This window comes from Caloenas nicobarica, chromosome 11 (assembly GCF_036013445.1).
Source record: "Caloenas nicobarica isolate bCalNic1 chromosome 11, bCalNic1.hap1, whole genome shotgun sequence".
Lineage (NCBI taxonomy): Eukaryota > Metazoa > Chordata > Aves > Columbiformes > Columbidae > Caloenas > Caloenas nicobarica.
The window spans coordinates 4288622-4315592 of NC_088255.1; the positions used below are offsets into that span (position 1 = coordinate 4288622).

Sequence of the window (26971 nt, forward strand, 5' to 3'; positions counted from 1 at the left end):
CAAATTAATATGGTTAAGCACTTCTGAATATACTGCTGTTCATAAATCTCATGAGCAACACATCAATAAAGTCAGAAGTCCTGTTCTTCATATTCTGCTCTTGCCCCCACACCATGGTTGGCTCAAACAGAAATGTTATGTATTACAGCCTTGCCTACTAAGGAAAACGAAAGGCAGCAGCCGTTTTCCTTAATACACTGAAATAGAACTTCCATTGCAATAGCATCTGTTTCATTAAAAGCTCAGCACCATTATCCCACACCTCCCAAGAAAATTTGTGCCTGCTAAGTTAAAGATCCCATACATCCGAAAGGATCCAAAGTGTCTGTATAACTTCAAGTGATATTTTTTTTTTTGGTAAGCCCTAAACCACCAGCCACATTTCAGGCAATTATCTGAAAACAGGAAAGCAAGATAGCTGTTCAGTACTTATTTTACCAGCACTTTCTCGCAGATGTGCTACCACAATTCATAACACATGTAATGACGGAAATTTGCATTTTTTTTCTTAAACTTCTCGTCTGTGTTTTAACTACAAAACAAATAACCACGCAGATTTTTTTTCCCTCATTGAATTTCAGTAACAGTTTAAAAAAAAAGGGGTGAAAAATAAGTTATTTTATACCTCTTAGTCGCTCATCATTTTTGGAGAAGAAGAAAAATCTAGTACTTTCTGTTTGTGGTAAAGAAAAAAACCTAGAAAAACACAAAGGAATTTTAGCATCATAAAAGTTACCATCAACTCCATTAAAAGCTGTAATGCTTCAAAGAAATCATCTGCATTGAAGAACATTACTCCATAGTAACCAAATATAGCCTTCTATTAAAAAAACGTTTCTTAAGTAAACTTACTGGATATTGACCTTTGACCAAACCCACTGCCCAGTTAAGTTCTCATGCACTGAGCTAGAAACTCAGGTTTTTTATTCAACTTCAAATCAAGTGTGGTGTTGGGAGTTTTGAATCCCACATTCTGTGCATCCAGGCGTGGTTTCCTAAGAATTCCATTGTTCAGAGATGCAGAATGAAGATGTTAGTTTTCCATGACCTGAGTGTTGCTATTACTATTCTCATAGCATCAAACTACTACAAGCAAGCAGACAATGAATACAAATATAACTTGCATTTCTTTGTCCCTTTCACTTTCCGATGCCTCGGGTTCATCATCATCATCACCCTCAGAACTGCTGTCTTGGAAACGTGGATCTTCTTGCCATGGGACTTTTACAGGTTTTATTGTTTCAAGTACATAGCGCTCTGCAATAATATCACAATTTAAAAAAAAATCAATTAAATAATAGTTCCTTCACAAAACATCCCTTTCCAAATTCCTAGGGTGCAAACATGAATTAATTTGATTGACCTACAACAATCTTGGCAAGTATAAGAGATGATCATAATGACTTAGCATAATTACTGACTTTTGCCTCTGAAAATCCTCCAGATTCTGAATTTCTAAAGAGTGTATTACTCTATAGTGCCTGACATATGCTACTCATTAGAAACTGTGCTATTATATCTGTTCTGCTGTTACCTTCTTTTATGCCCGACTTCTCCATGTCTTTAAAGAAACAAAACTTGAAACCACCAGACTCCTGTGCTGCATTACTCTCAACATGGTCAGGTGGGTTGGAGTCCTCCACATCATCTTTGTCCCAAGGTATTTCTTCATTTTTTTCTGATTTGCTCTTTGAAGAACCAAACAACTCTTTTAAATCAGCAGAAATAGTATAATAAGTTTCTTTAGACACTTCAGGTGGTTTCTCATTCTCTTCCCTCTTCTTCTTCCTTTTAGCTTTACTGAAATGAGATTGTTAAAGAGTAACACAGCACATTTATTTTTCAAAGAAAGGTTCCCTAAGAGGCAACCTTGCTATTAATGTTTTCCCTAACTTATCTAAGTACACTAATGAGTAGTTAAATTTTAAATTTGTTTTTTATTTTTTTTTCCCACCCCTTTTCTTTCCCACCCCTTTTCTTTCTCCTCTCCTTGTCTTCTTTCTTAGCAATTCCAGGTTCTGGCAATAAGATATTTCCTATTGCCAGAAACATGTTTATAGGGCACCATGACTACTCTTCTGGTTTAGACTTTTGACCCATTTCTTTTCACCCCATTTCTTTTCACCCCCTCCAATTTACCCACCCTTTGAGGGTAAGCAGTGGGGAAACATCTAAGGTTTGACTCTAAAGGCAGGAACAAGTCTCCTTTATAATCAACCACATCCTGACTTTTCTCTTAATATGTGATAGCATATAAATTAAGATATTTAGCAGAGATTTTTTTCTGGCATAAGAAATGTTGAGAGCTAATATTTTTTTCTCACAGATTTGCTAATGTTAAAGTCCATGACTTGAAGCAGAGGGACAGCATGAAGGTGAGAAAGGAAGACAGAAAATGGCATGCAGAGAGTAGATGGACCAGAAACAAAAGATGACATTACGTGGTGTTTTTAGAGGTCACAATTCTTATTATATCTTGATTTTAGCAATAACAGAGAGAACTAAAGAAAAAACAGAGCAGTCTGTATAGCTTCAAACTCAGTCTTCTGCTATAGCCATCTTTCTGCAGGAAGAAGCACCACAATTTTAGTTACTAAGTTGTAATATTACCTCTCTTTTTCTGGAGCACTTGGTTTCTTTTCAAAAACTGCATGGTCCTGTCTTGTGGGATCATAGCGGAGGGCATTTATATCTCTATAAAAATAGAAAGGAAAAGAAAACCCATGAGATATTGCTAAATGCTCAAATGAAAGCTACCCTAAACCTTTACAGTCAGATTCAAATTCACACGGACTTCTTTACCAAAAAAAAAAGCTCCAAATCAATCCAAAACTTATCTGGCATTTAGAAAGTATCTGCTAGTCAGTGTCTGGGTCAGGAAAAATTAGGAACAGAAGTGGCTTTAATCAAATTGTAATACTTCACATAAAACATGGACCTCAAGTTGTGTGTTATGCAGTAAGTTTATACCTGCACCTGTTCAGCTTTTGAGGAGCTACATCAATATGGCTATCCATACTGATATATCTATCTGTATTTATTTCTTCTAGTACCAAACACTGCATAAATTCAAACAGTCCAAGAGTATAAAAACCAAACCAAACACAAACAAACAAAACAATGAAAAAACCCTCAAGAAACAAACAATCTCATTATGCCCACCTTCCAGAATTTAAACATTTTGGGAACTTTCACCTAGAGCAGTTTAAGAAATGTTGAGAGCTAATATTTTTTCTCACAGATTTGCAAATCTTAAAGTCCATGACCTGAAGCAGACTGACCCCAATACTAGTGTAGCAAAGCCCACACTGCCTTACGGTAATGCAAGAAGGCAATCACTTATTTCCCCTCTTCTCCCTGAATTAATGCTTACGGGATTAATGTTTTTAAAAGGTTACATACTATATCAGTCACTCAGCACTAGAGAACACTGTAATTCACAAAATTTTCCCAAGATGACCTCTGGCATTGCACAGATTATTTTCCCCTCTGCTTAGTCTCTAGAAAATACACAAAAATTTGTACAGAAGTCATAGAATTAAATACGATTGTGCAGCAGTCACAACAGTATTTAGCAGTCGGCAGTCAACTGCTGCAGCTCCAATAGTGACTGTCAGTAAAAGTGTACTAATTGCACAGTATTTCATTACCCTTAACACTACTAAGTTCCATCATTGCAGTCTACAGATGAATCTCTGTTAAAGTGCATAATTAAATGTCACACTATTTCCAATAGTATATTTCCAAACCTATCTCATCATCCTCTAACAAAGGCTAGAGCACACCCAACAGCAACATATAACGAATTCCTAATCTATGAAAGAAATATCTCAAAAGCAGAAATATAGATAAATGAAAAAAAAAATCTCCACTGGAAAAGAAGTTTGATGCTAATGACCTGTAGGTCAGAAAAAACAATAACCTTATTCCCTGCTATGAAAGTCAGGGTCAAACTTACTGACCCACTGCCCAGCTCACACGTTCTTTGTTTAGCCAACTTAAGTTTGTCTCCACAGAGAACAGAAATACATCTTACATACGCAAGGACTTATTAAAATGTTAATTTTCATAACCAACTATCCAATCATTCAAATCTCTAGAAGAAACGCAGGCATCCAATAATTTTTTTTTCCCCCTAAAATAATGACAATTACCAGTTGTTTAATCTATTTGGACACTCAGGATGGGAAGTTGCATTAAAGGCTGACTTCAAATGCACACAGCAGAGAAGGAAATACTTCTGTTGGTCAGCTGGGCAGAAATGTTAGTTGTGAAACACTGGCAAAAATTAACTCTTCCTAAAATTCCTTCTTTTCTGATAACAGATAATTCATACTTGAATTTCTTAGCACTTGTGGCTGTTTTAGTTGTCTTAGGTTGTTCCAGGTTGATATTCAAAAGGCTTCCCAGGATCTGCAGATTTTTCTTTTTCTCCGCAGCAAGCTCTTCTTCCTCATCTGCCTTCGAGATTTTTGTCTCTGCTAGGAGAAAAATAAATACATTATTTTTTCCTTGCTGTGGCCTGAGTAAGCCCGTAACATTTGATATACAACATTAGTATTAGAAGAGCTCACGGATAACAAGACATCACTTCCCTTATATTAAAATCTAGAGGCTTTATTCCTTGCACTGTAAAAACTTTGATTAGAAATGTCATGGGCATTTATTTCATGTGAAAATCAGATCAGTTATTTAACCTGTTCCCTGCTGATATCACATAAACGTGCAACTACTCTGCCACTCATTGATGCGGTACAGAAGGTTACACTAAAGCAAAGGGAGTAGCAAAACTAGGCAAAATTTTAAGTTTCAGAAATAAATTCTAAATCTTGAAAACTAGATCAACAGTTTTGCACTGGGGGAAGAAATATTTCAAAATTGTTGCCTTTTTCAGCTTTTCTGCCTTCTGCTGAAAATTTTTTTTTTTTTTTTTTTAAATCTTTCTAAGGCTGCCAAATCAGCTGTAGACTGCAGGATGACTACAGTTTAAATGAATGTAGTAGTCAAAAGGTTTATCATAATAAGTTGCCACTTATTTTGTGAAAAATATGAATGAACGCATTCTGATATCACCCTATATTAAAAAAATATTTTCAGATGTTGATTTACCAATCAAGTACGTCTCATTCTAATACTTTTGCAACATACACATATAAGAAAACACAGCTACCAATACATACTACAGCCACAGAGTTGGGTTCTTTTCTTTAAGGAACCACCTAAGAAGCAAAAGTAGCCCTTGTTTCAAGCATCCAAAGTTAGACCTCCATGCTACAGCCCTCTTACTATCATTTACCATGAAACATGAGCAGGATTACCTTCCTCTTCACTGTCACTTTCCAGGAATCGAGCATCCATACGAAATCTTTCATCTGTGCCAAACCGTGATTGCAATCTCAAGAGCTAAACAAAATGAAATAGATCCTATTAAGTGCCAGAGAAGAAACCCAGCAACATTCAGTAACTTTTGTTTACTATCATTATGGCAACATACTAATAACCATTAGCTTTTGATGTCCTCTCCAGAAACTTCTCTGTATTCAAAGATGACAACATCATAGAAACTCCTCCCACTCCCCAATACACATTATTTTCTCCATGGCTACTGTTTTCTTTCTTTAAAGAGAATTCCATTGCAAGTTTGTCAAAATCATATTCAGCAAATACGCAAACCTACATGTTACATTCTTCTTGAATTCCGTTACGGAGACTTAGAAGAAAACTAAATTACATTAATGCGTTCACTCACTTTTTGACCAGCTTTGCCTTCAAACTGGGGCTTAATTTTGAATCTCTCATCATCTGTATCATCTTGCTCATCCTCGCTGCTTTCAAACAGTTTGCCTGAAGTTTTAGGAGCAGATTCATCCTTTGTTAAAAAACAAAATACAGAAAAGCAGCTGTTCAAGTAAATTTGAGAAAATAAATTACTATAAGCTGGAAAGCACATGAAAAAAGTTTATCTGAAAAAGTTTATCCAATTTCTAGAACAACTAGCTCACTTGCTGATCCATGCACTTCAAATCTTATGTTGAATACATACCCTGTACAATCCTCTTTTTACAGGACTATTAAATTTTAACATAGGCAAAATATCCATGTAAAGAGTAACTCAGGTTTTAAAATACGAGTTAGATATAAACCTCCAACTTTCTCCTTATGTCAAGGGAGATCAATTTTCAATTAAAAAATATCAATGTCTAATCATACCCTTTCTGAGCAAGCCTCATTTATGGTGTAAAGTCTACTACATAGTTTAAGTCAGTTGATAAATATCCCTGATTACAAACGGTAAGCACTCCATGGCTTCAAAACATTTTTTTCATGGAATTAGATGTTATTTTAAAGAAAATAAAAGACAGGGCACAGATTCTAAAGACAAGGTAAGAAATATATATATGTGAAAAACATGCTAAATGTGAGAAGAAGTGAGAGAAGGTTTTATTTAAATAGTAATAATAGTCCTAATCTTGATGCATTTACGAAAAAAAAAAGAAAAACAAACAAAAGGAAACCAAATGGTTTAAAGCTTTAGCAGAGATGTGACTAAAAAAATGTGATGATACAAGAAGTTCTATTTCAGAAAAAAAGTACTTAATTGTGCCGAAAGTATGGCAGTAAAATCCAGAGGAGTTAGCTAAATAAGGTCTGAATTAGGTAAAGTGTAAAGAGGAAATCCCACACAACAACTCTGGACCCTGACCTCACTTTAAAAACAAGACACTGTGTTAATAGAAGATTCTTTGTCCACAGTGTTAGAAAAAACAGAGTCCTGTACTACTTGAGCCAGATCCCTTCTCTTTCCTTTAACTAATTGCAGAAAAATTTCAAAACTAATTATGTATAAGCACTATAACTTAAACATTGTTTTTCTTTTAGCATATTCTTTTCTACAAATCTCAATCTCTTTACCAATCCTCCACATTCTCCAGCTTTATCGGATGCATGATTAAGTTCTTTGAAACCTGTTTCATGTTAGCAAAAATAGGTGAACCACTCATATTAATTCAAACCTTATCTACATTTTTCTGTCACTTCACTATGAAAAAATCATCTTCAGAATAAAAGGCATAGCCATATTGATATGGAATTACCAGACAGAATACTGGACTTTTTCCCAATGACACTTACTTCTTCATGCATATTTCCCAAACTCGCATCTTTCTTCAACATTTCATCTACTTCTGCTTCACTTTCCACATCTGAATTGAATATGATGTGTTTATGCTTTCCTGCTGGCTGGCTGTCCTATGTAAGAGTGAAACTGTCAAGTCAAACATAGCAAATACATGCTAGTCATACGTAAGACATTTCCATGACATGAAAGGAGGATTCTGCTGTTCCTCTCACAACTCTCAAGACATTCCAGAAATTAGGTAAACATCATTTTGTATATACTCAAAAGAAAACTAGAAATGTAACCAGAAATTCCATAATACGATTTAAAAATATCTTAAGTCTATTAATTTCCCTTTTTCTTTTACCGCATACTATTCAGATAGAAGTTGTGAGTGTGATTACCAGATTTGAAAGAGCTCCTTGAATGAGTTTCTTCTGTAATTCCCTCTCTTTCTGCCTCTCTTCAAGAGCTGCCAGCCGCCTCTCGTTATCCTGCAACTGTCTCTTTTTTGTATTAGGTTCCTCTGAAGCAGTAGCATGAAGACAAAATTCCTTATTTTCCAAAAGGTTCGTCTTACCATTCTCATTAGTTCCACATTCTGGATTTTTATTGCTTACATCCATCTTCAATTTTTTTGAAAGCGCTTTTGGGCTTTTCAGTTGTCGTTTAACATGTTTCTGTGACACTGCAACTTTATTATCCACATCACTGCTCTCATCAGTACTAGGAACAGCTCCACACTCTGAATTTTGGTCTTCTTGAAAAGAATTCACATTTTTGCTCTTTCCTTGCAAACATGACTGGGAAACAGGCTGATCACTCTCACCTGCCAAGGAAGCAGCCTCTGTCGACAATTCCCTATGCTGTTCACAACGCATATTTTGTCTCTTTTTACTGCTGACTTCAAGTGAATACAAAGGATGGTTCTTAGGCTGCCTTTTAGATGACTTCTCCCCACCATAAGAAATACAAGCTTCAAGGCCTAAACTTTCTCCAGCTGTCTTCTTCAACCCAGTGCTGTCCTTAGGTAAATGTTTTTCACAAAGGGACCCTATTCCTCTGAAGGGCTGATATTTCAAACACGAATTATTTTGTCCCTTGGAGCCTTCTTCATCAGCATTCTCCTCCCCTGCTAAAATTGCAGCAACTATTTCTTCAGGACAGATACATTTTCTCTTTACTCCAGAGCGAAATTTAGAAAGTTTTGTTTTATTTACAACATTACCCTTGGAATTTTCTTCAACACTGTGCTGATTAGAACTCTGTGCACTGTCTGATTCTTCTGCTGGTGTCCCCGTGTTTTCAGTAGCTAATGCTTTTAAGTCATCTAATGTAAGGTCTAAGTGATAGCAGTTTTGCATCATGGATTCATAATCAGAACTGATTTCAGACTCCCCTTTCTCGGACTCTGAACAAGAGCTTTCACTATCACTTGTCTTTGTTGTACTGTTAACTGCTGTACCCCGCAAAGCGGAAATTTTGGTTTTTTTAATTTCCCCTTTTCCTTCTTTCAAATTGCGAGTTTTCACTAAGGAGTCATTTACCAAATCACATTTTTTGTTAGTTAATATTTGTTTATTTTCTACCTTCACCTGTTTAGAATCTTCTAAAATTGCAGTTTTCTTGCTATTTAGATCTGGAGTTTTACTTTCAGCAATTATTTCATCTGTATCTGCTGAATCATAACCATTATCACATTCCATTGTCTCTTTATCTTTGTAACTTCCTTTGATAGCTTTCTTTATGGCATTTGGATTGCTTAAGGACCAGTGACTGTTGTATTTTAATTCAAAATTATCCCCAACAATTTCCAAGTGGTCGCTTTCAGTCTCAACACTTTCAGCTTTCTGTACTTCTCTCTCTCTCTTTACCATTGCTCTGATTTCCTCTTCAGAATCAACATCACTATCAGAAACACTCCTATTATTTTGGGCTGTAACTCCAGAAACATTGCTTTTATCTGATAATAAACCTCTCCCTGATATTTTACTATTAAGACTGCTTGATGGAAGCATTTTAGACTTCTCACTGGATTTGGATTTTGATCTTTGATCTAGCTGTGATGAGCTTGCGTTTTTTGAACGTGACTGGCACCCAGAAGGGAGAACGACTGCTCCATTCAGAGCCTCGCTGCCCAGTTGCCGCAGTTTTTTAGGTGGCTTCTTAGTTACAGGGAACTCTCCTTGCCGCTTCTTGTTTATGCTGTCATCTCTACCTTCCAAGTGCCAAGTAAGCTCGGATATAGGAACCACATCTGTCAAGTCTTGCTCCAGCTTCCTAAGGTTATGGCAGTATTTTGATGGGTCATACTTCACAATGTTAGTCTGAGTTAAGGAAATAAAACAACACAATTCTTTCAGCAAGCAGACTTCCAGTCTTTATGAACAGGCTAAATTCTACGCGAAAGGACAAAGAGTCCTTTTCAACATCATCATCATAAGCCTTTAAGCAACTGATTTGCAGTCTAAAAAAAATTCTTCAAATCACACAAACTTACTGCAAGATTTACTTAAGGGATTCAGTAAATCAAGTGTAACATAGTAGTCAATATTAAAGACTGTTAAGCAAATGTTTCCCCATATGATGAAAGAAAAAAGGGAATTGTACCTTTGCCCAAGCAATAGGAAAAGGATATTTTATTTTTTTGTTGACTCCTAAGGTGCAGAACAGGCAAGACTCGACCGAATTTACCAACAATCCATTTCTAAAAGAAAGGAAAAACAATCAGTGTTAAAAAAGGAATGCAAGTAACTCTGAAATAAACCAAGATGTATGTTCTTTGATAACAGAAACACTAATAAGGAACCATCTGTGACCCGTTTTTTTTTTTGTTTACTCTCTTAAATGAGATATATTTGTAATGTGCAACTTAGCTTCCTTCTCAAAAAAAGAACAAACCAAAACCAATCAATCAAATTTTTACAACCCGCAAATAAGAAGTGACAATAAAGAACTGAATTTCCTTACAAGTACTATTTTTAACATAAGGGTTCTGGTTTATGAATTAACAGTGGCAACTATGCAGACAGGATCATTATTCTTTTGCCCTTTTCCCCTTTCGCACTAAAAAAAAAAAAAATCAAAAATCCCCACACTCTCCAAAAACATATTGTGCCTCACAAACGATTTTGAAAACTTTGCAGTAAATGTAATTTTTCTTGCCTAAATTTGCATGTTCGATGAGCTGAAGCACAGAGATTAGTTCCTGACAACCCATCCACCAAAAAGGTATATGCTGTATAGAAATAAGACACATTCTCTTTACATGCTTTTAAGGGTGACACAGAGATATTCCTGACATAGATGAGTAACAAAGCACTTACTAATTTAACATGATAGAGAGGACAGTATTATTTTCAGTCATCACAAAGAAGGACAGGAACATTCCATGTGTCTACACATAAGGTGTTTTTTATACTACTTTTCACAAGTCGCACTGTCACACTTATTAAAAGTACAGATTTGACATAAATTTAGATGTAATAAGCTTGTGCCTGATTCTGGCTTTTGATTTGTTTTAATTCTCCATACATCTACCCCACCATACCTTATGGTCTGGCACCTCTGTACCTGGTACTGCTTTCATGTGAAAGTCTACAACTCCAGCCTTTTTCAGTGAGTCTAACAGAGATGTTTTGTCATTTCTTGGTGGCTTTTCTTTCTGCAGCTTTGCCTCCTCCCTCTCCACTGTGAGCCTGTACCAAAAAGTACATCATATGTGAAAAAAGGTCTGCCTGTGTGTTAAATTAGAGCTGGCAGTGATCCTCAATGATCCTTCTGGGCCCCTTCCAACTCAGGATATTCTATGATTCTCTCCCACAGAACAGTAACCATTCACAACTTAAGGAAATTAACAGATCTACCTTTAATGCGTGTCAAACTCATTTTCACCGGGGGCCACATCAGCCTCGTGGTTGCTTTCAAAGGGCTGAATGCAATTTTAGGACTGTATAAATGTAACTACAACCGTGAGGCTGATGTGGCTCCCGGTGAAAATGAGTTTGACATGCCTGCTTGAAGGGAATAATGAAGCACAACATGTTGCAGTATCTAATATGCATCAACAGTCCACAAATGTAAACAAGAACTAGAAAGAATAAGAGCATAGCAGATGAAAGCACAGCCAGAATGCTATCAGATAAACAGAAAAGGGTAACTTTAGCAACAAAATTTGTTTATTAGTTTTTACCTGTGCAAAAAGCTTTCTTTGGCCAACTCAATTTGTAGCGTCCCTCCTTTCCATTTAGATTTATTTAAAATTGACATGCCTGTAAAACAAGGAAATGGGAAGTGAGTATTTTCTACACCAAAAAATACACATTAGACCTAACTATGCCTCCCTCTAAGACAGACTAAAGTTTCTTTAGCATGATCTTATACTCCATTACTCACTTGATTTAAGTTTGTATTTGAAAGGTCTAATACCCAAATCTTAAACAAGTAGGTATTCGTCCAAAATTAAAGTTCTGACTTCAAAAGAGTAATTCAAGTCTGTCCGGTTCAGTTCAAATTCAAAGCTGAAAATTCAGATACATATACTCTGAAGTTTTTACAGGACGGCTGGACAGGTCCTTCTCTACATAAGAACTTCTGTACTTCAGCTTTCCTATTCCTAACAGCAGCATTCCCTAGATAAAAGGACACATTACCAACCCCTCTCTTTGGGTACAGGTATCTTCACCTGTCATTTTGCTGCTATGCAATACACAGGTGGTATTATAACAGTGCCAGTAGTTTTGTAATCCAACCATTTTGGGAAGCATGCTTTACGTAAACTCTGCTTTGGGTTTCCTCTCATATCAAGTCCCTTCTAATGTTTTATGGACCTGATGAAAGCGTTCAAAGCACATTTCCTATATATTTTCATAAAAGGGTTAGAACAAACTCATAAATCGCTTATTTCAGTCACAACTAGTCTTCTTAATGTTCTTACATCTACTTACCGAAAACTCCAGTAAAGCACCTTCCATAAAATTGCAGCTTAAAGAAAATTAATATGACAACAGAATCAAACATGGTCTACCTTAACCACAACCTGATTTGGCTCAAAAACATAAATTACTTAAAGAAAAAAAAAAGTACTTACACTTTCTAAGATCTGCATCAGAAATGCTGACACTGATGTAAGCAAAAGTTTTCGTAGGGTTCCCTGATAAGCAATAAACATTCAGTTAATTTCTGTGTCATTTCAGTGTTTCCTTTAAAACTGAAAATTAAGCTATTTCCTAAAAATAAAGTGTCTCTGAAGCAAAAGCACACAGCATTTCACACAACACATTGAAAAACAATTCACTTTTAAAGAATAATGCAAAACTGTTACCTTGATCATCTTTTCTAGTAATAATCTCTGTATCCAAAACATTCCCAAACTTGCCAAATCTTTCTTGCAGTTCAGCCTTAGAAACCGTATGGCCAAGCCCTCCAACATACAAGCGTTTTGAGACTGTTTTCTCCTCCATGTTGAAGAGTCAAACTGTCCCACCTGTAACACACACTCCGCGTTTCTGTAAGAAAGCAGTAACAGCTCCCTAACACACTATACAGATTAATGCAACCATAATACCAAATTAGGGAATAAATAATTCCATCATACGTCCTCCACAAAGAACTTTTTGGGGAAGAGGGCCCCTTTGCTTTGCAATATTATGACGGGCTCCGCCCCAGCGCCACTGAACAGTGTTGCCGTACGTAACTAGGATTTAGGTTTTGGGTTCTTTTTAAGCCTTGAAGCCTGTGAGTGGGTGCGTGACAGTGACAACGGCTCTTACCGGTACGACCTCGCTAGGGATTTTCTGAGGGGGGGAAGAGACACAGGGACGAGGCGGAGCAAAGCGGGGGAGGGGAAGAGGGCGCAAGCCACCCCTAGACCCAATTCCTGCCTCCCAGGAGAGACCCAGGCCCCGACCCGGACCCCTCGGGAACCGCCACTCCAAGGCCTCCGGAGCCCCTGCGGCCGCCCCGCTCCCTCACCGCCTTCATGTGCGAGCCTCGCAGCGCAACTCAATTTATCGTCCCCCCCCGCACCCTTCCCAGCGCTCCCTGGGTTCCGCCTCCTGGGGCCGCTGGATGCTCATTGTCTCCTCTGGCCTCATGTTTCTGACCGGTCAGGTGTGAGGGGAGCACACGGGCTGGGTCGTGTGACCGCAGACGGTTCGGGTGTAACTAACTGGAAAGAAAAGTAGGGGGATTTTCTGCAAGACGTTAACAAAAAAAATTTAAGGGAATAGCTAACAAAATAATGATTTCGCTATCAATATCAAACACTGACTTTCAGAACCGCCTCCTTCAAGCAGCTCTGTTTCTCCGCGAGAGGGAAATGAAGGCGTAGCCGGCGCCCCCTACTCGGGGAGCGCTGTGGTAGCGCCCAGGCCCGCCGCGGGCTGGTTGGGCGCGCAGTTCGAAGGCTCGGGGCGCGAGCGCGGCTGCCGCTTCTCCGCTCGGCGCGGGGCGCGCGCGGCGTCTCTCTCCTCAGCGCGGCGGCTCCGGTCCCCTCAGCGCCGGCCTTGGGGTGCCGGGCCTGCCGGGACCCCTCCGCTTGCTGGGGCTCTGGGGCCGGAGGGGGCCGCAGGCCGCTCTCCTTGGGCGTGCGCTGCGCCGCCCGGGCGATCTCTGGCACCTGTGAGTCTCAGCCTGTGTTTTGGGACGGGCCGGGACAGCAGCGGCTCGTCTGAGGCGTTTCCAGCCGTCACCGGTGAGGTTCGGAGGGTGCAAGGAAAGCAGCGACACGCAGAACCCCACCAGCTCGTTTCTCACAAACTCTTGAATGTTCTTCATTTCTGGCAGTTCAAAAGTGCCTAGGCGTGTATACCGGCAGGTATGTAGAAATGTGAAATATTTACCATTAATGCACGAAAAGATACGTCTGTGTACGCTTACGGTGACGAGAAACGATTGCCGTTAAAGTTGTGTTTTATTTAATAGGATGTGCGGATATTTTTTTCTGGAGGTGATGGTCTTTGAAGTTATAACTAGTCTTTGAGTCTTCTGTAGTCTAGTAAAATCACTGGAGTTAAAACAGCCGTCAGCAGTATATCTGCTCTGTTACGGTGTTCAAAACAGCCAGCTGTTCAAAGAGGAATTAGCTAAAAACCTAGCATGAAGTTCTGGTTATGGTCATGTGTGGATGTTTGTTGTTGGTTGGTTGGTTTGTTTGGTTTTTTTCCACTCTACATACTCTGTATTATGACCAAAACTTCCTTCAGTGTATCCAGTTCAGAACCAAACAAATGAAAACAAGCAAACCTAATGGTATGCATTAAAAGCTGAGAGCTTCTCTTTCTTGTCCCTGTTGATCTTGTTTGTTGACGTACATTGCATAAGATTGCTTTAAAATTTCAGAGGAAGTCATGAGTAGGTACAATCTCAGTGATTCTTCAATTGCATGTACTTTCTCTATTCGCTAAATAAGTTTTTGTTGCAAAACGTGTTTTGAATGTTATTATGAAATCAACCAACGAAAGTCTATTTCCTCCCCATCCCTTTCATCCCTTTTTATTGAACCGTGTTAGTGTGGACCTTGCAAGTACAGTAGGGGTTGTTTAAAAACATGTAAACCTAGATTTTTTTTTTTCCTAGTTGTAAGTATTAATGCATCAGTATTGAGCTGCATAATGTTGCCCACAGTCCTTTGAATGTGCCATGTCTAGGCTGAATGTCAGATTTTATTTTTTCATAAAATTGATGTTTATTTATTTCGAATTATTTGCAAAACACTTTTTTTTTTTCTTTGTGTCTCTTTACTGCTGTTTACTTGAAAGGCATATTATGTTATGGTGCTAGTAGGAACAGCTGTGCCTCATTTAATCAGGTGGATCGTCAGGTGAATTGCTCAAAGCCGGATTCAGTTTCTTTGCTTTCTACCTGCAGAACAGCTTGTTGTTCTATTACAGCAAATGTAAAATAGTTGGTTACACTCCTGGATTAAATTATGATTAGTTAAAAAGATTCTTAAAGCAAGCTTTTACCTACATTGGATACCTGATTTAACTTCTCTGTATGGAGGCTATGCCGTGATCTGTATGTTAAAATTGGTTCAATAATTACATTTGGACTTGGTGAATTAAGTTTTTGAGGAACTAATGAAACAAAACTACATTTTTTTGGAGAAAACTTATTTATTGTTTTTTTATGTCAAGTCAGAAGTGTGTTCTTTGTCACATTCTTGCTGATGTCTAGTAGTTTCCTGTATCCACTGGAAGCAGATTTTTTTCCTGTTCATGATGCTTTTAGCAGAATGAGTTAGCGTGTTTCTTAGAAAGCTTTGTTACATTTAGAATTATGGAAAAAGTGACTTTTCTGCTCTTGTAATGTCTGCTTACAGACCAGTGTCTAAGTGGACTTTCTATGGTCTAAGTAGGGGTTACATTGATGACAGAGTACTGTAGTATTAAGAGTGGAGTTTTACTGCAAACCTAATTCTGTTTTCAAGTTGGTAACAGAATTCCTGTAAAATTTAGTTGCTGAGGATCAAGGTTTATATGTTAATCTTCCGTAGCAAACGGCAGCATTTGGCACTCTAGAATTCTTTACAGAGGTATAAATTATTATACTTGTCAAAGCTATCTGGGGTATTTAAAAGTTGTACATAACAGTTCTTCAGTTTTCAGAAGTCATAAAATAAAACAGAACTGTCATTTTAAGTAGAGGGGGTAGGAGAAACAATTGCCTAATGTTATATTTTCATTTCTTAAATTAATTCCTTGGATAAAAATAATTTATTTAGAAAATGGTTTATTTTTTTATTTGATCTAAGAAATATAACAATCTTGTTTTATCTAGTAACATTGATTCTGAGAAATGGACAGCAGCCTTTGCCACGCTTACAAAGATGAAATCCAGTCACTGGAAGAAGAAATTAAACTATTGGCTGAAAAGTATGAAGATAACCAACAAGAATCCATTTCTTTTTCTGATGAGGAGATATTAATGTCAATGTATGCCTTTTTTTATATATTGGATTCATAATGTTTATTTGTCAAAATCGTTTAGGATAAGCTTTTGCCTCTATGTTGGGACTTTATGTTATTCTTAAAGTGCTGATCTTGTTTAGGGCATGGGCTATATATGGTAAAAAATTACAAATAATGAATAGTTGATATTTTTTTACTGCCTTCTGTTGCTAGTTTTGGGGTTTTTTGCCTTTTTTTTTTCCCCCTAAAATAAAGGCAGTCGGAGTGATCAGAGCATGATAACAGCTACGTTACTGTGTGAGCCCTGCAAAGGCCGTGTTTTCCATTACGCACTGTGAAACAGCTCCACACATTTACTTAATTAAAAAACTGGGGACTTGTACAGGTGTGACTAGTTATATGCTAAAGAAGTACTACCTTAGGGCTTTTAATTTCCACTATTTAACTGATATTCTATAGTAAATGTACACTCTGTATATAAAATAAGTCGTTTAGATGAGTAAAGGCATCATAGCTTTTTTTTTGTTGTACATTCCTCAGAGTGGTTACTCGCATCTCAAGGCTAATAATGAAGGCCGTGTCTGCCCGGCAGCGAACATAAAGTATTTATGCAAGTTAGAATAGTTTACTGTTCCTAGTAATTATGCAACTGAAATCTGACTCATTGAAAACTGATCTTGGTCTGAAAATCACCAGATCTCATTACAAATGCCTTTTATTTAATGGTATTGCTGTACTGATGTGACAAAACAGATTCTTATGTCTGGGTCTTTTGTCCTTTTGATTTTATTTGATTTCTATTTTTCAATTCTAGAAATTCATTCCAGAAAGAATTTCAGAGACCATCTGGAGGATGTGAATTTCCATCAGACCTGAAAGCTCAGCTTGAAAGTCTAGAAACAGATCTCTCATTTTTAATGAAATTTACTGGTATTCAGTTCATGAGTCATTCCAAGAAAACAATAGAAAAAAGTAAGCATTTTTGTGCCCTTTACTGGTGATATCCTGAGCATACTGTTTCAGTTCATTACATTTGCAAATGCATGTTGTACTTCTGCTTTCAACGTTAGCAGAATTATTTTGAAATACAATGGAATTGTCAATAGAGGAAAAAAATAGTTTCTGAGTAAATATGGTACTTTGCATACTGGGAAAGTGAAAGACTACAGTGAAGTTAGTTGTTTGGGTTTTTTTAACAAGTTTAACTCAACTTCTTTATTTATATGATGGGTGGTATCAGTGGGTACTTCAAATATCACTAATAGAAGAAATACAATAATTGTTGAATAAAATTATAATCAAGTATTTTATTAACTTTATTTTATAACAGCTAGAAACAGAACAGTGCAGAAGCACAGATTATCGGGGAATTGCCACTCCCTGTCTTTTGAATTGGAATTCCAGCTTCTTGAAATGCAGGTAAGGATCAATGCAACCAAGCAAACGAACAAAATTTCAAATGGTATCTTGTCACTTTGATTGCCTGAGTCTCCTTAATCTAAGCCTCAGTGGGTTGTTTTCACCTTATAACAGCTGGACCCAACTTTTGAGTTCCATGCTCATCCAAGCAAAATAATTCTGGAGGTCAGGTTTAACATTCAGTCATGAAATTCTTGCCATGTTCTCTAGTCAGATATCTTGTTCTGGACATGGGAAAATTCCGAGCCTTTCTTCTCTTGAGGAAACTGTGGAAAAGCTAAAACATTATAAACTTGAACAGTTGTCTGTTTTGTTTCTTTTTCTCTGTTTTCCTTTTGTTTTTGTTAAATTTGTATTAGCTTGGCTAGTGTGACTAGCCATTACATCATGGGACTGCACAGAAGTTACACTAATTATTATGGATTTTTTGCAAGGAAACTCTTTCGTAAGAATATATTAGCACAGAATTCAAAATGATAAGCAATGGAAAACATCTGTTACCCCAATTTGTAACAATGTAGCCTAATTTCTAATTACTTTTTTTACTTCAGGAAATTTCCTTCTCAAGAAAACTTTTAAGAAAAGCCATATTATGAATGTAGGAAATGAGTGTTTAGGTAGTCACATGTGGATTTCATAATTTGAAACTGCAGGAGTCCAGTTGAACTGGATTATTCTGCAACCTCTTAAGTCCATGCATGACTTGAAGCTTGTGATCCTAGCGATACCATTTTACCATTTGCTCATATAAAACTGCATTTAGCTTTGAGCATGGGAATAGCCCACATCAATCATGTGGCTTGGCTAGATTAGTGTTCATTTCTCACCTGTATGCTCCTGCAGCATGATGAAATCATCTTAGTGGCAATGGAGCTCAGGTGAGTAACGGATGTTAAGTATATTTAGAGCTGCATTGGTGATGCTTAAATCCATTGCACCACGAGATGGCAGCACTTGTCTATGTAATGCCTGAAACCTGTGCTACTTCAGTGTTCATGAAATACACTATTCACAGTAAGTGATATGTAGAATATCAAGTGTATATATTTAAAAAAACAAAACCAGACAAATCAAAACAAAACCGAGCACTTGAGTTGAAAAAATATAATTTTGAGTTAATGTTTTGCATTACTTTTTTAAAATCAAAGTACATGGCATCTCTAAGTTACAATTTAAAAAGCAATGCAGACAATGTATCAATTTATCTTAAGGTAATAAACTTTGAATTGTCAATATGCATTTGATGCATTTGTATGGTGTGGGATGTGGACATGTTGTGGAAAATGGTAAATTAGTGAAGCAGACACCAATGAAGAGTACAGTTTTTAACTGTGCCGTAATAGACAGGTTTTGAGTTTTATTTTTGGTGTTACATACCCAAGTCAAGAAGTACACTTATTGTTTCAAACACAGACTGTTCTGTTCCTCTAGTCAGTTTTTGTGATTGAATATGAACTTGAATATTATTAAAGGCTTTGCCTTTACTTAAATGTTAATGTGTTTTAGCTATTGTGTGAATCGTAATGGTTTGGTTAGAGTTGTGAAATCCAACCATTGTGTAGAGTTCTGTATTTCCATTTTGTTAGAACTGTTTAAATCACGTGGATTTTGAGATAATTTAGTTGGTCAAAAATTCAAGCTTAAGGATTGCATTTATTAAGGTATACAGTTTTGTAATTTATGATTTAAAAATTACTCTGTTTCTTTATAATGAAAAACCATAGCTCATGACTAGACAGTTAGCAATTCCATTCAGACATTTTGCCTAGTTCTAGGTTGCTGCTTCTGTGGTGTAAAAGTAGTGGTACATTATCTTGGTTTTGCCCGAGACTTGTGGGTGCAGGAGTCTACCTCCATAGCACTCAGGGAAGTTGTGACTTCAGGCCAGACTAAGACCTGGAAACTTAGCCTTAACTTTTTTACGCCTTCGGCTTCTTGCACGTAAAAATGGAGAAGCCTATTTCCTAAGATCTGGTATTAATGGTTGTATTCAAAATAACCTGTACTGAGGTCAGCGTGGACAAGATAATGTTAAGTTGCGACTAGTTTCATCCATCTTGAGGAACAGAAGATGACAGGTGTTTTGGGTAAATGTTTACTAAGTAAAAAATACATTGGTATACAGCAGAAGAGAGAGAATAATTTTTTCACAGCATTAATTCTAGCTGTGTAATCTACTAGTTAAATTACAATACAGTTAATTCAGCTTCATAGTACCTTAAATCAAACTTTTTAATACACAGTAAAAAATTGTTCTTGTAACTATCTCTAATTTGATCTTAAGCAAAATGTTAAATGTCACTCACGTTAAAAGCTGTATTCCAGGATACAGTTATACAAAGAAGAGTAGACAGGTCTGAGTTCACTCTGCCTAGCTTTGAATGGTTGAGGTTATGTCTATATGACTGTAGTATTTGTCACCCACGGCCTGACACATTCTGCATCTTAGCTGGTTCTTTAGTTTTGACACAGCATCAGACTAGTGTATAGTTCATATTCCCAAGGTGACTTGTGCTTTGCCAGCTTTGAATGCAAACAAAGAATCTCCTGTGCGTTCACCATAGGTGGATCCTTACAAAGGTCAAAGTGTGGATGAAGGAAACGGGTTAATCCCAAATCATTGTTTGTTTATTTTTCTCTCCTACTGTCCATAGGTATTAGGAGAGGACATGTACAATTAGCTTGAAAATCTGCCAAAACGAGTCTAAACCTCTTGAGAAAGTCATCATTCAAATGAGTTGCTTTCTTCTTGAGATCTCCTTTTAAATATATTCATTTGACCCCAAGGTGGCATCTTAGTAAATGTTAGTAACAACTTACTGGAAAACCAGTTTCCTTAGGTGGCATGTTAGCGTGTGACAACTAGCAGCTTCTCTACAACTCCATGCACATGTTGAACCTTTTGCTCTGAATTTAAAATTAATTTTGCTGATGTTATTTACTCAATCCACTACACTTTGTAGTGTCTTGTTTTGCTTTTTCCATTTTTACTGATGGTGGTGTTAACAGTACTTCTGTCCAACCAGTACTAGGGATTGCTGTGGTATGTTTCCACTTGACTCCAGCTTGTCTATTTAGTTTCCTCTGTGTTGCCATTCCCATTTGCTTGTAGTGATTGAGTATAAGAAAAATAAGTACGAAGTCTCCAGTATATAGTGAAACATTTTCTCTGGTCTTCAAGCCATGATTTTAAGATTTTTCATTCACTGTTATCTGACCTACTACTATGGTGTGTTCAAGAACGCATAGAAAAAAAATTAAATTATTTCGTGGCTTCATTTCTACTATATGAACTTAGTGTCTCATTTTTAAAATTTTTTTTATTATCATGCACGTATGTCTGAGTAACACTTATTACTGTGAAAAGGAACAAGAATTTGAGGCAAAACTCTAGGCCGTACAATAAAAATAATAAAAGGAAAACAAACAGGAAAATTATTTTTTTTTAAACTTAGGGTAGCATTATTATAGTTTTCAGTTGCAACCTTATATTTGAGTTTTCTGGTATATGTGGCAGCTAGGAGTTGTGTTGGAAAATGAGAAGAATCTTAAAGACGTAGAAGTGACATGAAAGGAAGTAGATGAACTTCTTATTTAGAAGTCGTCTTTTATACCTATTCTTGATGTTAACTATTTCAGGTAGTGTTCCAAAAGCCTTGTATGGATAATACTGATACTGTTGAAATGAAAGAAAATGTCTACACGTATAAGCTATAGTTTAAAAAAATGCCATTTTAAGGATTATAGTACTTGGCAACATTTGCATATATTTGTCTGTTTTACATGCAAATAGATACATTTTTCTCCTCACTAGAGAAATTTCTAAAATTTCGCATTGTTACTTCTCCAATCTAGACCAAAGAGAGTGTGTCTGCTGTTATTACTGATCTCAACATTATAATGGAATCTGGAGAAGATTCAGATGTGAGCAAGTTTGTGTCCAGGTAAGGTAGACTTTTTAAAGGCAAGTTGTTGTAGGGGATATCTGATACTAAATACAATATTGAGTTTTCATGTAAGTTGCTGGCAGACTGTTTCTTTGTTGGGTAAATGTACTGTTAGCCCAGCCTAAACACTTCGGATCCCTTTTCTGTATCCTTCTGGAGAGAAGATGAAATGGCATGCAATTTTTAAGGCCTGAAAGGAGCATTATGAATTCATGTTAAACAGGAACAAGTGTTGGATTTTAATGTATTTTAGCTGTTAGAAATTGTTTGGTTCAGAGGAAGATATAACAAGGTAATCTCAGCTATTGCATTTTAATTTCTATAATCAACACATTAACTCAGATGTGTATGTGAGTTGCAGGTGTGCAGTGTGGGTGAGTAATGGTTAAAGTGCATATCCAGAACCCCTCTCCAGTACTTGCTTGTTTCTAATTCTCTGCTCACCATTCCATTGCTCTTCTTTGCATCAGGATTTTTTTTTTATTGCTATTTTAAAACCAGAAGAATACAGTTTAAAAACCTGGAACAGTGTATCCGTACAATGGCTTAAGAAAATGTACATACTAAAATTTAAGCATATGACTGAATGCTACTTTTTGATTATTTTTTTGGAGGATGTCAACTTCTTGTGATACACAAGATGAATAATGATCAAATTATTTGTCTGCAGTATTCCCCTGTGAAATCTGCTAGCAAACTATTCTGAGAACAAATCTATTATTTATTAATTATTATTGGGTAGTTGACTTAATCCTGTTCTTTAAGGGATGTCTTTTGTTTTATGTTTTATATTTTATATTATTTTTTACACTTGGGGAGGGAAATGGAAGGCAAACATACAGGTGAAAAGAAGGCCCTTTTGAATTACCTCAGGCTTCATTAGTCTGTACTGAAAGATGAATTTTTTTGTTTTGAGGCTTTGGAATTTCCATACAAATCTACTAAAGTTAGTGATATAACAGAGAACAGTACTTGACTGCTCTCAAGCTGCAGGATTTAGAAGAGGAAATTACCATCTTTCTTTAATGAGTATGTTCTAACTGCAGAAGTGTCTTGGAACTTAATAGTCATACTGGAAAGGAATGCACTGAAGTAGTGGCAGACTTTATTTCATCCTGGCTGAAGCACTGCTGTCTTGTTGCTGTTTCTTCACTACCCTGGTCTTTTTCCACATTACGCCAGTATTCATAAGTAAACATAAGTTTTCATGAATGACATGAGTTAAGGCTTTGCTGTCAATAAAGTGAGCAGTTCTTTCTCTGTAGCCTCTATTTGCACGTACCATCTGTTGCCTTTGTGCCAGCGTATATGCGCTTGAAGCCACATGGCAAATAGGATCAATGTTGTCATTTGGTTGAAAAAGTAATTGGAGGGGCATCCAACCTTGCCCCCCTGCAGCCCCTTCAAATTTCATTTTTTCTGTTTGTCTTGCAATGTCACAGTGTTTGTTGCTGATCTAAGATAGTAAATATTTGGCCAAAGTGAGGCTGATATTTACAGTGTCTTTTTTTGACAGCAACCTACTTTTAGATTGACTTAATCTGATTGTGATCTCCTTTTATGGCTTATTTTCTCAATCCCCTTGTTAAGCTAGTTCTTGCTTCTTATTCTGAATCCTAATTCCCTCTTTTTGTGCCCAGTTTCAGGCTTTTCCCGACTAGCCCTTTGTTCTGCAGTCCATCAGCTGCTCTTAGAGTCTTGATTCCTGCCTCTTCCTTTCCCCGCATTCTTGACCAGCTAAATCTGGTCACCTTCTGTGTTATGTGTTCCTTTCAGCCTCCCTGCTGGTTTCTGTCTCCTCCTTTTGCCTCCTTGGCCCATTCTTGCCAAATCCATTGTCTGACTCTGTTCTGTTTTCTCTACTGGCCTGGATTTTTATTCTCCTCAGCTTTCTAATTTTTTTGGCTTCACTTTGTCATAATGCATGACAGAAAAGGGTCTTTAAGAGAACCGGAGTTAAAAACCTGGCATTCAGTGGTAATTCCCAAGCACATCCTGCTTTGGAAGAAAACAGAAGAATGTTAGAATGCTTGAGCAACATGTTTTCAAAAGAAGCAAAATTCAACAGTCTATTTTGAACCAGGTACTTCTGCAATATATAATACCTATTTTTAAAAGATGGACCATTCCTTAAATATGTTGTGACAATAAAAAAGTATGCAAATGGAATCACAGTATTTAGTATTCTATTTTGTGATTTTACTTGAGTCCCCTTTACACCAGTTATCACTCACGTTTTACTCTTTTAGTCTTGAGGACCACAATATCTGTGAAAAATCTTGTTGTCAGTCTTTTTTTGGGGTTAGTTAACTATTGCATGGATTGCTTTAGCCAAATAGGAGATTTTAGAAAGTTTGGAAACTGCTTCTACTTCTTATTAACTAGTTAGAATTTGTAAGTCAGAGTGAAGAATTTAGGAAATGTCTGCATTGTATTAGACACTGCATGGGTGAGGTATCTTGGAAATTAGGACAAGCATGAATTCTTCCCACAGCTCTAAGAGTCATTCTTTGGTTTTATATGCTAATGCAAGAAGTCTTGCATACTGCAGTGGCTTAAAATATTTTTCTTCTCTTAAAATAATGAAAGGACTGTATTAAAGGAGCCTTAAATACTTTTACAACAGTTAAGTTCCTTATATACTTTTGTGTTTTGTTGATATTATTTTGTAAAAGTGAAGCAGTGTTTGGATGAAGGGCATGTGATTTTTAACCTGATATTTTCTGCCTGAATATGCTTTTTGCTGGTTTTGGATGACTTCTCTGTTACATGGATATTGGCTTTGGAGATGGGTGGTTTCTACGCCAAGTGGATTTTTTTTTTTTAAATCCGGTGACATTTTGTAATGCTAAACTCTTTCCAAAAAAAAAAAAACCAGACTTAATTTTAACATGCACTTTCTTAGCACCTTTTTATTTTATACCAAGTCGTCTTGGTATTTTAGTGTTTGTTGTAGTTGGCTTCAGCATTAGGAATTAGGCTAACTTAGGCTAATTAGGAATGATTGTTTATGGGTAATTTAAGTGCTATGAGACAGTTAACTGAAATGGTGCTCTTATGCAGTTTGCTTCTTCCTTGCCAATACAAAAAAGCATGTATGTTACGTATATCCGTTCATGCCAACACAGATTTCCGCCCCACCCCCCCCCTTTCTAAACAACGAATCCAGTTTTCTATCTTAAATTTAGCCAGCGCTTTATCTGTACTTGGGAGAAGTCTATACTCAGATATAATTGGTAGACTAAGTTCTACATTTGAAACTGGTTCTTTAAACATGTTAGCCAAAACTATCTCTTTCCGCTTGGTGACCTAGCCTCAAAAATTTTTGTCTGCTTTATCTCCTGAAGATGTATCTGAGAGGAAAAAAAATAAAAACAAACTAAAGACATAAACCGAAAACAATGTTTATGATAGTCTTTTTAATTACATAAAAATGGATACTCAGCAAAACTGCCAAGTTTTTAAAAAAGAATTTTAAGTATGTAGTTTTGTAACAAAGTTTTTCCTTGCCCTCTTCCATGTATATAGATTTAAAAAGCATGTTACAGTATGTGCAGATTCATGTTCACTAGACGGTGAGATATGGGCAGTCATTACGAAGTCTCGATTTTTACTATAGTATGCGTAGATTTTTATATGTACAATTATGAGTTGTGGTTAAAAAGCTTTCCAGAACACAGAGCTAGTCAGCTATTGTAGATCAGTATGTGTCTACTTCCTTCCAGGGACTCAATTTTGCCTGTGCTGCCAGCATATTTTTCATCTTGGCCTGATTTGTTGGCAGCTGTGACTGCTGTGGTAACTTCCTTTAATGATGCTGTTCTTTCCAGGCTAGGATAAAACTTGCTTGGCTTTTCTTTTATATTTTCAGTATCTGAATGAACTTAATGTATTTTTTCCAGTTTACATTTGTGTAACGTGTTAAGGGCTGCTGTTGCTGTATATTAAATAGAGCTGGATCTGAGGCACAGTTGTCCCTTGAATGACCAAAGTGACTTGGTAATACACTGTTGCAACCATTCTGTTAATAACCTCAAGAGTCTGCTCTCAACTGTTCCAAAAATCCAATAAGAATAGCTAATGTTGAACTGTTAAAAGTCAAATTTATATGTAGAATTTAGATCCTCTGTAACCTTTTGAAGTTTTCCCAAATGTAAGTTGGGTATCTTCCTTCCTTGGTCAGGTTTTGTAAACTTGTAAAATCCTGTGTTAGTAATTGAAATAAATATTTGTATTTTCAAAGCAGTGCTTGCCGGATATGTTTTGACAATGGCTAATAGTCTGTTTCATTTGACTGTGGCTTCATATAATCACATGAAGCTGTTCACCCTTATGATTAAAGAATCATGTTGCCTCAGATATTCTGACATGTAGCTTTTGTGGAATTTTGCATTCTTTGCATTCTTATCATGTTTCTTTAGTAAAAACTGCACACCCTTTACGAGTGCTTTTCCATCCTCCCCCTGACCACGCAGGATGGATGGTCAGTTATTTGGCAGTTTCTGTCATCTCATATTGTCGTCTTTCCTTTCTCTATCTTGATCCTTATGTTACTAGAAATCTGAAGAATAAATATTTTTCTGTTGTGGTTTTCTTAAAAAGAAACCCCTCCAAGACAAACTCTTCTTCCCCCTGCCAAACCAGCTCCTCACCTATTTTCTCTCATCTGTCTTTAATACAATTATCCCTCATAACAGTGACTGGCCTATTTCCTATTTTGATGAGAGCTGAGAAGCTGTGTATTTAACAGTTGCTGTCACTGTGTTGTCAACAATAAAGACGTTAAGGTCTGTTCAGTTCCCGATTTCTACAAACTCTCTACTGTGATGGCACTTAAGTGCATAGATGTCTTGATTCAAATGGTTCTAATCTAAATTGTTCTAAGGCAGGTTTTTGCATGTTACTGATTTCCAGTACCTTGGTTTCCATTCTTCTGTTGTTGTCTGTCTTCTTGGGCTGTCTCAGGTGACTGTAATAGTGTACTTCCACTAAATATATCCTTGTATACGCCATAGTTAACACACAAACTAACACAGTATAGCTAGGAGGACAAAATAATAAATGTATAATGAAAGAAATGAAACTTCAGTGTACTGAAGCTACTGAAGTACAAAAGCATATAATTTATTTTTGCCAGGAAATTTCTTTTGTAAACCACATTTCATGACATAAGGAAATGTACCAGCCCCAGTGTTTGGTGCACTGAAACTTCTCTTGCATGCAAAAATCATTACTACCTTGTAGACTGATGGAAAATAACAGTGATATCGCTCAGTCCAAGTTAGTGCTGTGGATTATTCCTCAGAGTCAGTCTGATGTTTTGCCATCCTATTTAATAGGAGTAGTCATCTCTGCCTATCAAGACCAGCTTTTATTTTCAAAACAGTGTGTATTTTTCCACATCTGCAGGAGTGGGTAATTAGTCAGCCATGTAGCTTTCCTTGATTCTGTACTTTATGTAGTGTTTGGAACTTCTTTGGAAATCACTTCAGCAGTAATTTCATATATATTTTTCAAAATGTTTGTTGTTTCCTTGGGAGTGAGATCTTCTCTTTGATTCTTTAGATATTGAGACT

At 36.7% G+C, this 26971-nt stretch overlaps 2 protein-coding genes across 11 annotated transcripts in view; one reads left to right on the forward strand and one right to left on the reverse strand.

The window, feature by feature from the left end:
* The window catches only part of NOL8 (nucleolar protein 8), a 49536-nt gene extending 36425 nt beyond the window's left edge, over window positions 1–13111 (reverse strand). For 8 of the 9 annotated variants that reach the window (XR_010606806.1, XR_010606805.1, XR_010606804.1 and 5 more), the window contains exons 1-15: window positions 13091–13111; window positions 12441–12624; window positions 12207–12269; window positions 11310–11388; window positions 10668–10815; window positions 9754–9824; window positions 7522–9436; window positions 7132–7248; window positions 5750–5869; window positions 5319–5403; window positions 4337–4481; window positions 2611–2694; window positions 1535–1800; window positions 1125–1257; window positions 626–696 (exon numbers count right to left, since the gene is read on the reverse strand). Coding sequence is in view for 1 of the 9 variants with exons in the window: in XM_065642647.1 (XP_065498719.1) it covers window positions 626–696; window positions 1125–1257; window positions 1535–1800; window positions 2611–2694; window positions 4337–4481; window positions 5319–5403; window positions 5750–5869; window positions 7132–7248; window positions 7522–9436; window positions 9754–9824; window positions 10668–10815; window positions 11310–11388; window positions 12207–12269; window positions 12441–12579 (3436 nt within the window). In the remaining 8 variants the exon portion in view is untranslated. The remainder of the gene's footprint in view (window positions 1–625; window positions 697–1124; window positions 1258–1534; window positions 1801–2610; window positions 2695–4336; window positions 4482–5318; window positions 5404–5749; window positions 5870–7131; window positions 7249–7521; window positions 9437–9753; window positions 9825–10667; window positions 10816–11309; window positions 11389–12206; window positions 12270–12440; window positions 12625–13090) is intronic. The other variant, XR_010606810.1, reaches the window with a different exon arrangement.
* A 329-nt stretch (window positions 13112–13440) lies between these two features.
* Window positions 13441–26971, forward strand: part of CENPP (centromere protein P) — a 149153-nt gene continuing 135622 nt past the window's right edge. For both annotated transcript variants that reach the window (XM_065642451.1, XM_065642450.1), the window contains exons 1-5: window positions 13441–13934; window positions 15899–16053; window positions 16844–17001; window positions 17360–17448; window positions 21304–21392. In XM_065642451.1, coding sequence (XP_065498523.1) covers window positions 15917–16053; window positions 16844–17001; window positions 17360–17448; window positions 21304–21392 — 473 coding nt within the window. In that variant the 5' untranslated portion in view covers window positions 13441–13934; window positions 15899–15916. The remainder of the gene's footprint in view (window positions 13935–15898; window positions 16054–16843; window positions 17002–17359; window positions 17449–21303; window positions 21393–26971) is intronic.